The 13,921-nt window shown below is 36.0% G+C and overlaps 1 protein-coding gene across 4 annotated transcripts in view; it reads right to left on the bottom strand.

Moving 5' to 3' along the window:
• Window positions 1-1,210: 1,210 nt before the first annotated feature.
• CR2 (complement C3d receptor 2) overlaps window positions 1,211-13,921 on the bottom strand; it is a 32,981-nt gene continuing 20,270 nt past the window's right edge. For all 4 annotated transcript variants that reach the window (XM_033093503.1, XM_033093501.1, XM_033093500.1 and 1 more), the window contains 7 exons: window positions 13,156-13,548; window positions 11,928-12,113; window positions 10,691-10,879; window positions 10,041-10,064; window positions 9,293-9,368; window positions 4,788-4,893; window positions 1,211-1,900 (listed from right to left, as the gene is read on the bottom strand). In XM_033093503.1, coding sequence (XP_032949394.1) covers window positions 4,803-4,893; window positions 9,293-9,368; window positions 10,041-10,064; window positions 10,691-10,879; window positions 11,928-12,113; window positions 13,156-13,548 — 959 coding nt within the window. In that variant the 3' untranslated portion in view covers window positions 1,211-1,900; window positions 4,788-4,802. The remainder of the gene's footprint in view (window positions 1,901-4,787; window positions 4,894-9,292; window positions 9,369-10,040; window positions 10,065-10,690; window positions 10,880-11,927; window positions 12,114-13,155; window positions 13,549-13,921) is intronic.

Here is a 13,921-nt window from a genome sequence, read left to right on the forward strand (position 1 = left end):
GATAAAGATGAGTGGATATACGCAGATAAGCTTGGAGATGGAGGGAGAGGAAGTTGAGTGTTACCCTGTAATGTTTGCATCATCTGCTAAAAGGATGTAGAATAGATTACAGATAAACGTAGAATAGACTAGATGGTTTGAGCTGCATGAACAGATAAGCTATAGAAATGAAAATGGGACTGACTGTGAATGAATAAAAGATGCTGAACAATACCCCACTTCTGTGTAAATATCCAAAAGAATTAAAAGTAATGCATTGAAGAGATATTTGCACACATGTGTTCAAAGGATATTATTCACAATAGCCATGAGGTGAAAACAAGCCAAAAGTCCATCAACGAATGAATGGATAAACAAAATGTTGTATATGTGTGCAATGAAATATTATTGAGCCTGAAAAAGGAAGAAAATTCTGGCACGTGCTACAACATGGATGAACCTTGAGGACATTATGCTACGTGAAATAAACCTGTCATAAAAAAGCCAAATACTGTACGGTTCCACCTATATGAAGTATCTAAAGTAGCAAAATTCATAGAAACAGAAAGTAGAATGGTGGTTACCAGAGATTAGAGGAAAAGGGGAATGCAGAGTTACTGTTTAATGGGGATAGCATGTCATTTTTGTAGATTAAAAAGTTCTGGGGAAAAAAAAGTTCTGGAAATGTGTTGTACAATGATGCGAATATACTCAACACTTCTGAAACTGTACACTTAAAAATGGTTCAGATGGTACATTTTACGTTACATGCTTTTTACCACTATTAAAATACAGAGAAGATGCTAACAGCACACTTAATCTAGGAAATGATGGGGAGAGTAAATTTGTGGTAGCCATTGAGCAAGGTTTTATTTAGTCAATAATTTAAATGCTATATCAGACAATTGACAGCTGGATTTAGAGCGTGATCAGAGGGAAGAGTATGGTGATGAGCTGGGGAAGGTGTTGGCTGAACAAATGTAAGAGAAAGTCTTGAGGATGAGGGAACAGAGTTTGTAGGTTAAGGCTTTGGCCCGAAAGACAAACTGGTGGGATCCAGAATGCATAAATATTAAATCAGGGACGCCATAAACCCTGACTATGTCTGTATTCAAGAGTTCATTGACTCTAGAAAAAAAATCATAAAAGGCAAGTGTTTTTTTTAAAGATAAAATATATTTGAATAACTAATGTACATATTATTAAATGACATTTTACAAGCAACTAGAGCTTCTGACAAAACTGCCATGGAAACACCCAAACCTTGAATTGCTCACCAAAAGTTAAGAATTAAAATTTGACACCATAACTTTAAAAAAATGTGCAAATTAGAATTACTAATTATGGAAAGGCAACAAATAAACCAATAACCAATAAATTATAGCCAATAAACCAATGACCACAGGCAATATATTGTGAGAAAAACTTAACTCAAGTAGAAATAAAAGTGAAATGTTTAGCCATATCTGAGAAAGATGCTATTATTAAAATCAGATTTCCCAACAAAACTCATGATAATCACAGGAAATGTTTCACACTTTGCTGAAAAATCAAAACCACACTACAGCCAAAAGTATATGGTAACAGTAAGTTATGCTGACTACAAGGACAGCTCTTTTTAGTGTCTTCCTTTAAAAAGTGACACTTTCAGAGCTATGTAATTGCTCATAGCCATAGCCTGGCTTCAGGCACATCACAGGTGAGGCTTTGAAAAGTCCTTGAAGAGCACATGGCAGTGAAACTGGGCTCCCATCTTTATCATCAATCAAACTTTCTCTGTTCTTCTTGAGAATAAGTGCACGTAGGAAGTTATAGCTTATGAGATCTTTTCTCTGATATTGAGAGCATACAAATAGACTTGCTGGTATTCAAACGGTTTCTTTCCAACCCATGTTCAGTTTGATTCCAAGCAGAAGGCACACTGAAACAGATCATTTCCGTTTAGGAGGCAGCATGAATAGCAGTGGTGCAAATCAAACTTAAATAAAAAGAGCGTTAACGTTCTCTGTATATACCGATTATAAGTGCTATAACTAATAAAGCATCAACCTTTTAGAAAATATTCTATTAAGAGGTCCTTCTTCAGATAACATGATCTGGAGCAAATAATAATTAAATTTTATAGTGATAAATATGAATTAAAAAAGGGAGAGACTGAAGCAGTATTCTCATTTAATCTCAGTATTCTCATTTAATCATATGTTCATTCAACAAATACTTATGTAATAGCTTTACTTTGGACCCCCACTGGTTTGGATTTACAGATCCATGGCCTCTCCTGTTCTCAACCCTTTCCTCTGACTCACCAGCAACAAGTAACCTTTTCTTTCTCCACTGCCAGAGCATGTTTTCTGTATCTTGTTTATGGTATGTATTCTTATTCTATGATCTGTATGGGTTATTGTTTTTTTTTCCTAAAATACATTCTAAGAGAGCAGAGATGGTATCTTTTATTTTATAGATTTTGTAGGAGAAGGCAGTTTGAAGTCAGATTTGAGCTTGAATTCTACCTTTGCCAATTGCTGGCCCTGAGACCTTGGCCACGAGAAATTTTTAGCATTGGTTTTCTCACCTTGGATATGATATGCTCACCTGGCATTATCTTGTGATCATACTCACCTTTCTGTGTTGTAGTCGGGGTAAATGGGATAAGGCATGAAAGACCCTCAGCATAGTGCCTGGGCATAAAAACCTTTCAACTGTTCACCCTCATTTTCTCCTGGGAACCTCGGGGTAGGGGGGACACTTCCTGTTGCCTGTCTACCTTTTTATCCTCCCTATCATTCAGTTTTCAACAATCATCGTGGCTATTTAATGCCTTCACCTTTCATCTTAAATCCCTATTATCTCCTTTCCCAAACTTCCTCTCAGCTGATCGTTTTACTTTCTTCTCATTGAGGAAACAGAATTATCTGAAGGGAACTTCCTCACCTGCTTTCACCATCACATTTCCCTGCCTGCCTTCATCTGTACCCATGTGTTCTGCCGTCTCTCTTGTTATTAAGGCCACGCTCTTATGTGAGGTCTGCAGACCCGACCTGAGCACTAGATCCTGTTCCTTCAGGCTACCCAGACATTGCTCCAGTAATTCTTCCTTTTCTCTCCTGACATCATTTCCCCCTCTTCTACTAGATTATTCTCATCAGCATGTAGGAATAGAATCATAGCTGCTATTTCTCCATTCTTAAAAATATTTCTCTAATTTACTTACTTTTGCCATCACTTTACTTATCTGCTCCTCTTTATAGAAAAACTCCTTGAAGGAGTTCTCTGTAGTTGATGTCTCCAATTTGTCTCTTTTCATTCTCTCTTAAGCTCACTTCAATCAAGGACTTGCTTCCCTCCTCTCCACCAACACTGTTCTTGTCAAGTTCACCGACAGGTTTTGTGCTGCTAGATACAACAGGCAGTTTTTGCTACTTACATTTCTTGGTCTATCAGCAGCATTTGACAGAGTTGATCACTCCCTCCTTATAATTCTTTCTTCACATGACCTCTAGAACACCACACTCTGGGGGTTTTCTCCTGTATCAGGCTAATTCTTTGTTCCTTTGTTGGTTCCTTCTCTGTCCATGAATCCTAATGTTGGAGGATCCAACGTTCAGCACGTGGACCTTTTCTCTTTCCTAGCTTCTTTCACCAGCTAGGTGATCTTATTCGATATTCTTATTATGCATGCCCATACACTGACAAGGCTCAAATTTATATTTTGAGCCTGGATCTATTTTGTACTTCCTGTTGCCTTCTTGACAATTCTACTTGAATGTCTATTTGATACATCACACTTAATATCTCTAAAGTTGTTATTCCGCCCCACCCCCGATCCTGCTTTTCACATTCTCACTTGTCTTAACTGAGAGCAATTCTATCCTTCCAGTTGCTCAGGCCAGAAATCTCTGGCATCGTCGTTGACTCCTCCCTTTTTCTCATATTTTGATACAAACTGTCAGCAAAGCCTACTGCCACTATCCTAAAAATGCGTGCAGAACCTGACCTCCTCTCAACAGTTGCTGGTAGCCACTCCCGGCCTGCTTCCTGGATTATGGGAATAGAGTCTTCATTGAGTCCCCATCTTCTGCCCTTGGTGTCCTACACTCTGTTCTTAACAAAGCAGTTAAGCTGATTGTTTGTTCCTCCACTTAAAACCCTCCAGTGAGTCCCATCTCGGAATAAACATCACTTTCATTACAATGACCTGGCATCCTCTTATGATCCATCATCCTCACCCTCCTCCCCTTCCACCTCGGATTTCCTCACCACCACTTCCTTCTTGCTCAGCCCATATGAGCTTGTATTAGGCCACACATACACTTGCTCCTGGAATGGTTTCTTTCCAAGCAATGCTGTGCTTCCAGCACAGCAGACACACAACACCTTATGGTCTTTGCACTTACTGTTCTTTCTTCCTGGAATGTTCTTCCCTACAGGGCTGCAGAGCTGGCACTTTACTTCACTCTAGTTTTTGCTCAAATGCCATTTTCCTAGTAAGGACTTCCGTTCAACTACCCTGCACTCTCTATCAGCCTTTCCTGCTTTATTTCTCTTCATAATACTTATCATTTTCTTATTTCTTTTATTCTTAATTTTTTTGCTAATTATTTAAGTATTTGTTGAATGGATGAATGAACTAAAAAAAACAGAGACATTAATTGGCAATATTAAGTAGGTAAGTTAACAACTTGTACGCATTGTTACAAAAGAATTGTGCAATAGAACCACACATACTTAGTACTATTCTTATTAATAAATAGAAATTGAAGGAAATTTTGACATAGAAATTAATAAAATATTTCAGTTTCATTAGATACCATTTTGTCTTCTGATTAGCTTGCTGGGTTGTATGGATCAATAGAATATACTTCTCGTGTTTCTAAATGCAGTTCTTCTGTAGGGCTTTTAGTTGTATAATAATTGCTAAATGGAAGAAAGAAGAAGAATGCAAAACCTTTACTCATTGATCACGATTACTATAAAGATATAACAGTTGTTTGTTTTTCATAGTTCCCAATACATGGCAAGTACTTTTCATGGATGATTCCATTTCATTGTCCTAAGTAGCCTATGAAGTAATCATTATAATCCCCATTGTTTGGAAAGGCCCATAAAAATGAGTAACTTGCTAGGCTTCTATCTGTTGAAGTCAGAATTTGACATTAGGCAGTTTTACCTCAGATCCAGGATTCTTAATAACTAACAACTATGATCCCAGTGTCATATCAAAGTATCAAATATATATATAAAAAGCTTTTATGTTAGGATATGATCATAAATTTACCTATTTGAGACACAATCTTCCAATTTAACTTAAAAGAAAATGTTTGTATTTGACGTTTAATTCAAAACCTTTACATGGTCATACAGCACTAAAAGCTTTAAATGAGTTTTAAAAGGACGTTTTTACTTTTACTCTTTGAAAGCACATACACTTTACTGTGCTTCTAAAACCACTTTGCCAAATTAGCAAAGGACAAATAAATGTGTTGATGCTATCATGGAGAAGTCTGAAATAAAGTGTTAAAAAACTGATGGTGAAGAAAGATTTCTGCTAAGGGTACTTAGAGCATCTCACTCACTACCATATTTAAGTTCAGCTTTTAGGAAGATACATTAAGAAAACTATAAAATGTAATTTTTAGGTCAATGTCAGATTTCAATTTTAAAATACCTTAGAGGGTTAGAAAAGAATAGCATAGTTACTTCTTCAAATGTTTAGACGGCTTTTATAAATACTACATTTCATACAGGACGTTCATTTTTAATGATTAGTGATCTCATTTAAAAAGTATTTAAGGTAGTTCAAATGCCTATATCAACTATCAGAAAACATATTGGAGTCAGTTAGAAAATGGAAATAAAGTAAGAAAGTGATGCTTAGGAATTTAGTTTAACATATTTTTTGGTTCATATCAATTGAAGCATTTAAGTAATGGTATGTGGTATAACCATGTTAATAAACTTAATGATAGTCAGGCTGGAACATTATGAATTGTTAGAGCTTATGGACATTTCCTAAGGTTGCGAATTTTCCTACACATGCCATGTCCTGATAGCAAACTAAGAAAGAGCATGAAGGAAAGAGATAGAGACCACATTTTCTATTTATTTAAATTTGTAATTACTGTTGGCTAAAATTGTCTTCTAACTTCCTGTGAGGAAAGCCATATGAATTATATCCCTATTTTTTTTTCTTGAGAAGTTTTTCTCTCTTGAATTCTGTGAAACTACTCTCTCCAGCTTTCCTCTTACCTCTGACTGTTTCTTACCCTCCTGCCTTTCAAGCATTACTGTCCTGCAATCAGATCTCATCCCTATTTTTATTTTTCATGTTCTTTTTGGTTCCAAGGCTACAACTATAATTTAATGTCACCTACCTTACTCCAGGTCCCTCTCTCTTGAGTCCTACATCACAGGTGCCACAAAGGGGCAGGTCAGAACTGAACTCATCATGTTTCCCCACAAACACGTTTCTCTTCTCTTTTGGTGAAACACTGGGATGACTCACTGACCTCCACTTAGCTCATTCTGTATACTCCCTTGCCCCTACATGCAGCAAGACACTCAGCCGTGGAAATCCCATCTTGTTAAAAGTGAAGCTACCTTACATCTGTCCCATCCTCTTGATCCACCCCTGCCACTGCTGCTTCGGCTGACAGCCCCATCCTTCCCCTTGTTTTGACAATACAAATCTGCACATATTTTTCCCTTGCTTCAGATCCTACTTGTTTAAGATACACTCCAATTCCTTGTCATGGCCGGCAGGTCTTTGATGATCTAGTTCCTGACCACCTTTCTAGATTTCACCAATGTCTGTTAAATAGAACAGACAATGTCTGTTAAATTTCCAAGGGATGTTAAAAGTATTCGGTGAGAAAAAAGAGTTGTGTAACCCAATTAGTTTGGGAAATTGATTACAAAAAAAAAAATTAAACAGAGTACTTTATTATAGGACTTTAAATGTTCTCATGGTGATTGTGAATCTTCATGAGAAAAATATAGTGTGCAATATTTCCCCATCTTATTTGGTCATAGAATGCCCTTTTCCCAGAAGTCATTCACAACAACAGGGTTATGTGGCGTAACTTCTGGTAAGCACTGCAGTCTAAAGTACCTCCCAGCTGCAGACCCTTGCCAGACGTGCCATGTTCAGGCCCTCCCAGGAGCAGAACAAACTACTCAGGTTCATAGATGCCATCATTGCATAGTTTCAATGTATTCCCTTTATGCCCAATTACGTAGACATTATACAACTGTGAACAATGTCATCAGATGGCATGCTAAATAAAGGATCCAGGTGACTTGGTATATTAAGAAAACTTTGTTAGAGTTTGTGAGTGACATGTTTAGTGTGACATCACTTGGTCCACCCCCACTGGAATTTGAGCTTGGTAAGACTTCATCTGATTATCCTCCCTAACTCTGGCATGTACAGAGACTCAATAACTTATGCACACAGAATATTCCCAGGCTGATATACAATGATGCCATTTGCTTAAAATGTATCTTTTGCACATATCAGAATATTCTGTAATTTCCACAAGATTTTTGTGTCAGAGGGATTTTTTATGCCATTGTCTCCACCTAAAAACCACCTATGCCACCTTCACCTTCAAACACATTCTATTCACATTCAAACACATTCTACACACACTATTTCCCAATCATTTCAGATTGATTTTGGAGTTCTCACAATATGTAATGGAATGATGAGCCTCTGGGTCTTTATTCAAACTGTTCCTTCTACCTGGAATACCTTTTCCTTCTTGTCTATACTCTCTCCAGGCTCACGTGAAGCATGCGTGTCTTTCACTGTGGAATTTTGATCAAAATTCTCAAGTACTGGTTATTTGCTTTGTGTCCTCACCCAAAATCACATAACACACTAGGGCAACATTACTTTATAGATACAAATGTAGAAAAAATTAATTAATTCAAAATAAAATGTAAAAATATGTCTAATTTCTGGGTATTAACACAATAATTTCTGAGTATAACAAAGCATAGAAACTTAGTAATACACTTCAGTAGTCTTGAAACAACAACTGAGTGAGAGAAAGATTACTTGAACTTGAAAGAGTATGATTCTGAATGGGAAGACATTACAATTTATCACAAATTAATCTATAGCCTTAAATGCAATTACAACATACAAAAACAGAAAAGAATAGGAAAATCCTGAAAAATTATAGCGAGGGGATTCCCACCAAATATTATAACAGTAGAAAGCCATACTAATTAAAAACAAAGTGGTCTGTGTTGGAAGAATAGGCAGATCAATAAAGCAGAAAAAGGAGTCCAGAAACACAACATACCCAGATATATTAATTATTTGATATATAATCAGTTAGAAAAATTTTATGAAAAGTCACTTGGCAATATTTATTAAGCACCTTAAATGTTCACACATTTATCCCTAGTAAGTCTAGAAATCTATATTAAGGCTATAAGTAGATGTGCAAAAGGTTTATTAAAAGGTGTCCCTCAGGAACAAATGAACAACACAAACAAACAAAAACTCATGGAAACAGACAATAGTTTAGTGGTTACCAGAGAATAAGGGGGGAGGAGAGGTAGTAGAAGAGGGAAAGGGGTTCAAATATATGGTGACAGAAGGAGATTTGACTTTGGGTGGTGCAAATATATAGATGACGTATTATAGAACTGCACAATGCAATGTATAGATTATATATTACAGAATTCCACAATTGAGACCTATATAATTTTATTAACCAATGTCACCTCAATAAATTCAATAGGAAGGTGTCCCTCATATTATCATTTGTTATCAAATAAATGTGGAAGCAACCTAAAATTTCCACAATACAGAAATACATATAATAGAACAGTACGTTATTTAGTAACTAAAAAAGAAACATGACTTAAAAACACAAAAAATAATCACACAGTGGAAAAGTTTGTGAAATTAATTGTCCGAACTTTTGTATGTACAATAGGCTAAATGAAAAAAAATTAAGGCAGGAGACTATGATGCCAAAATTTTAGTGTATAAAGAGAAAAAGAAAAAGAACATAAGAAAAAGATCACGTAGGAATATACCAAAATATCTGTAGTCCTTATCACTGGGATTTTTTTCTTTCTATTTTTTAGATTTTTAAAATAATGTATCATCTGAATAATTCAGTAAAGACTGTTTGATATCTTTTAAGTTCTTACAGATAGGGCTTCCTTCTACATACCACAAAATATCACATTCCAGTTATCACATTGCTATACTCATTTCATGTAACTTGTGTTTAGTTTCAGGGAAGAAACCAAAACCTTTTGTGCATTTTGGTCAAATGTGCATTGAACTTACCGATTTCTGTATTTTAATATCATGCATAAGGTGACAATAACCAAGAAGATAAGAACTACTAAGCCTGCAGAAAACCCTAGAAAACAAAACAGCAAGTATCAAATGCCAGAAAAATGTGACCTATATTGTTTTGAAGTGATTGTGGGGCCTATTCCTAGTGGTGGGGAAATACGTTATGTTACTTTTATACTTAGCCTTTCTGAGCTACACAAATATAGATTTCCTAAATAATCACACTTGGGCTTAAGGTTTTTCTGATTCAATCTAGTCCACATTTAATCTAAGGCACCAAACATTTGACCACAGGATTCGGTCAAGTTCTGTTGGGCTTTTCTGTTCCTTTCAGTTTTATTAGTAATATTCTCATCACTGGGGTAAAATTAGGAGCTCAGAACACCAGGATCCATGACTTTGCATAAAAACATTTTACTCTCAGTTGTGAAATATATTTTTCTATTGCAGAACAATCCAACATATTTTAATAGTGTCAAATCATGCCAAAGACCAAGAGTTAATGTAAACTAAACTTTCAATTTAAAAACTGGGAAGAGCTTGTTGTTTAAATTATTTATTCAACTCTATCTAAAAGTGACAATTTGTAATGTGAAGTGCACGTTAAAAGTTCCTGAAACCACCAAAACAGTTAATTTCCTATGAGTTAAAGTGAAGGGCACTTCAGGGCCTCAAATTTTATATGTTTGTATAAAACATTATTAGAACTTTTCTTCAAGTATGTAAGAAAACTTACCACCAACAAGAAGAGGAAATGAGCCTAAGGAGAATACAAAATCATGAACATATTAGTCTTGTTGCACGATTCAATGCAGTCCAAAGTCCCACGGTAATGTCCTAGAGTTAACACTCAGTTCCCTTCCCTCCATGTCTACTTAAAAGATGTATTCTGCCCTGGATTCTACCCACTCTTCCTTTGTTTCTTATGTAACAACTCACTGGACTTAAAAAAAAAATTTCACTTAACTAAGTTGGGAGAGTTCATCAATTGAAAAAAACAAGATACTCAGTATAATGAGGGATTTCTCACATTAGAATGCAAGTATTAACTGTTGTAACAGGTGGGTTAACATATTTTGGGAGGTCCCTGTCAGATTGGTAAGCACTTATGAATCAAGTTTCAGCAATAAGGGCATTATAAAATGTAAGGTTTCTAGTTTTACTCCTTTAAGTTAATGCTCCTCTATTTTCTTTTCTTCCCTCATCCTCAGGAAATTTTGCTTTTTCTAATATAGACGACCAACTTCAAATCTGTCTATTACTGTACCACTGGTTACAGACCTACGTCAACTGAAAACTCAGGAGTCCCTAATATGGAGGGGTATTCCTCACTCCCTTCTCTCCAATGAGACAAGTACCAGAGGCAGCAAAGCCCCTTGGACTTACCTTGTGATTTGCAAACAGCCAGGGGAGGGTTCCATCGGTGATCCTCCTGGCACTGGCTCTGGGGACTGCCTTCCAGGGTATACCCGTCTTCACACTCCAAAGTGACGATAGCTCCATACTGATACTTTTTCCCAGACTCCAGCCCTTTCTGGATTCCATTCATATATTCTGGGAAGCTACAGTTTACCTCTGAAATCAAAGGAATCTAATTTACCAATGTAGTAGATACTATTCTTAACGGAAAGGTTTATGAAACCAACTTAGTTCATTCTCAGTAAATAAAGCCTCACTGAAATAACACAAAATGATATCCTAGGCAGAGTGTTTCAGTGTCAGCCATCTTTCTCAATAACCTTTAGGTAATTTAAGCCAGATTATTTTCCTTCGTTGTGCTTTAGTTTCTAAACTAATAGTGTTGGATAATTTTAATGATTTGTTAGAGAAATGGTGAGGGCTGAATGGGCAATATTAAGTATTCTGAATTACTGCTTTATCAGTTGCTGCTCTTAGTCTCCAATTCTTCATACATCTACATGCTTCCTCATTTTTTTTTCTTTCATTTTTCAGTGTAGAGGTCAATAGTGTGAGATTTTGGATTTGAATCCTGACTCTAGGACTTCCTAATGTTACAAATCTCTCCATTCTATTGAGACTTTCTCTATAATATAGGAATAATAAATGGCATGAACTTCATATGGCTCTCATAAAGATTAAATGACAAGGTATGCAAAATGCTGTGCACAGGATCTGGGGGATAGCAAGTAGTGCTCAACAAATATTAGATGTTAACTTACTACTCATATTTCACAGGCCTAATGAAAATGACATTCTAAACTTTTACAAAAAATATATCCATAACCCCATAATTACTCAGAGAAAATACACTGAAAAGATGATTGTGCTTTTCTTATTTGTATTTTGTCAAATGCACACTTATCATAACTGCAGTCATAGTGTACATTCAGTCTGCACTTTGGTTGTTTAATTTACATAAGCATTTCAACTTTCTATATTTAAGTGACTAAATAAGTGATCACCCATCAGAGAGACTATACTCCACATCATTTGTTTCTCATTTTGTGGTATTTAGATTAATTAATGCATTAATCCAATTAAATTCATTTAATTAAATGATCTAATTAATGCATTTATTTGGCAATTTTAAATGGAAAGTACCTAACCAAATATATCTAATTGGGACAAATTTAATTTAAAAATAAAAAAATAGATAATGCACCTTTACAATAAGGGGCAGGTTGGCTCCAGGTTCCCTCATGTGTGCAAAGAAGGAGTGCATTTCCTACCATCAGGTAGCCTTGGTCACAGCTGTACAGGATTGACATTCCAGGAGAAAATCGAGCTACATCTCCACCAGTATGATTTCCATTGGGGATCTTAAATGGAGGTTGACATCCTAAGAAAGCTTAGATACCAAGAAAAAAAATTTTTGTTTTTTAATTTAGCACAGAGCAACATATAGCCAACAGTATCTATGGGTGATAGCGATACAGAAAGAAGGCAGGAACAAGCCAATTAATTGGTATCTAGAAATGTTCATTGCACTCAAACCAAGCAGCACTGGACAGAGATTGGCATTGCCTACATATATTGTATATGAGCTGAAGAAAAATGTCAAAAGTAATATAATGACACATCAATGGTTACAGCTCACAATTGTAATTGATCACCAATGGTATTCTTTTCTTTTCCCTTTGAATAGCAGAAAGGCAGTAGTCTAAGGGTCACACCCTCAAATGCCTAGAGGACTCAGGAAATGAAGTCATGAGATCGGACAAATGAGAGCGCTCTTCTAAAAATGACAGCCACAGCCCAATTCAAGCCTTGCAGGAAAGCAAAGGGGCCCTAACTGAATCACAGGTTCACCATTTATCTTGGGTTGTGCAAAAGGGGTTTCACTTAAAATGAGACTACTGTGCTGGCCAAAGAAAAGCAGTTCTGATGAGCTAAATTCAGTTACTGAGTCACCAACTGGCAGCCTCTGTTGTAGATGGTCAGAAATAGGAATAAAACTGCCAAATGGTAACTAAAATGACAAGGACGATTCAGTGGGTTTGAAGGCCAACTTCACTCTTTGGGACCCCCAAAGTTCTCTTTCTCCTGATATTAAGCCTTAATATCACTCATTAGGCAATGTTACTGCCAACATTTGCCCCTGCCCAAAAAGGTAGGTGTATTTTTCTTATTCTAAATTAATAAAAATAATAAATTTTGGAGACACCATCAATTTGGAAGTGAAACATTCTTTCATGTTCTTTTTTTCAACACACTTAAAAGGAAAGGGAATAAGAAAATCAGGTAAGAAGATAAGGCAGGTATTTTATAAAACAATGTAATTGCCTTAGCTTTTACATGCTTTGCCTTAGGCAGACTGGCAAGCGCAGTTTCAAAAACCTTTCTCTTTCTTCTAAGCAACACCCCATGGCTTACTCCTTACAATATCTTACCTTTTTTAATACAAGTTGGTATACCTGGCACCCATTGGTTATTGGTATGGCACCTAATCGAGTGACTGCCATTCATGATGAAGCCCGGGTTGCAGACAACATACACTATGTCATTGTGGGAATATGAAGAATGAGTTTTATTTAACTTGTGTCCATTTTTGACTTCTGGGTTAGGGCAGTGGGTCACAGGAGGAGGTTTTAAGCACTGTGGAGGCAGTCCACTCCAAGATCCGCGTCCTTTAGAATCACTTATGCATCGTATATTTTTCTGTCCCTGAAGAGAGAATCCTTGGTCACATTCATAAGATACTTCAGTTCCATATGGAAAGTGTTCAGCCATCACACCTGTGTGCCTCCCATTGTGAATCATTGTTGGGGGTTGACAGTGAATAACTGTAGAAGAGAGTAAGGAAATTCTACTTCAGTTACTACACCAAAGTAGACAGACTTCATTCAGGAATAAATGACACTATGCAACGTATGTGTTGCACATAACTATAAAATTATTTAGATTTACAAACTGAATTATTCCTGTTTTTTACTGTAATTTTTTTCCCATCTGCAAGCTTATTCCATTCCTTATTCTTTTTTTCAGTTATTTATTTTTTCAGTTATAGTTGACACTCAGTATTATTTTATATTCATTTCAGATGTACAGCGTAACCATTATGAATTATCTTTTCTTTAAAACAGCTTTATTAGTATTTCTGATTATGAGTAGTACATATTCATTCCAAAATATTTAAAAATACAGTAAAGTAATAAG

Source organism: Rhinolophus ferrumequinum, chromosome 22, assembly GCF_004115265.2.
Source record: "Rhinolophus ferrumequinum isolate MPI-CBG mRhiFer1 chromosome 22, mRhiFer1_v1.p, whole genome shotgun sequence".
Taxonomy (NCBI): domain Eukaryota; kingdom Metazoa; phylum Chordata; class Mammalia; order Chiroptera; family Rhinolophidae; genus Rhinolophus; species Rhinolophus ferrumequinum.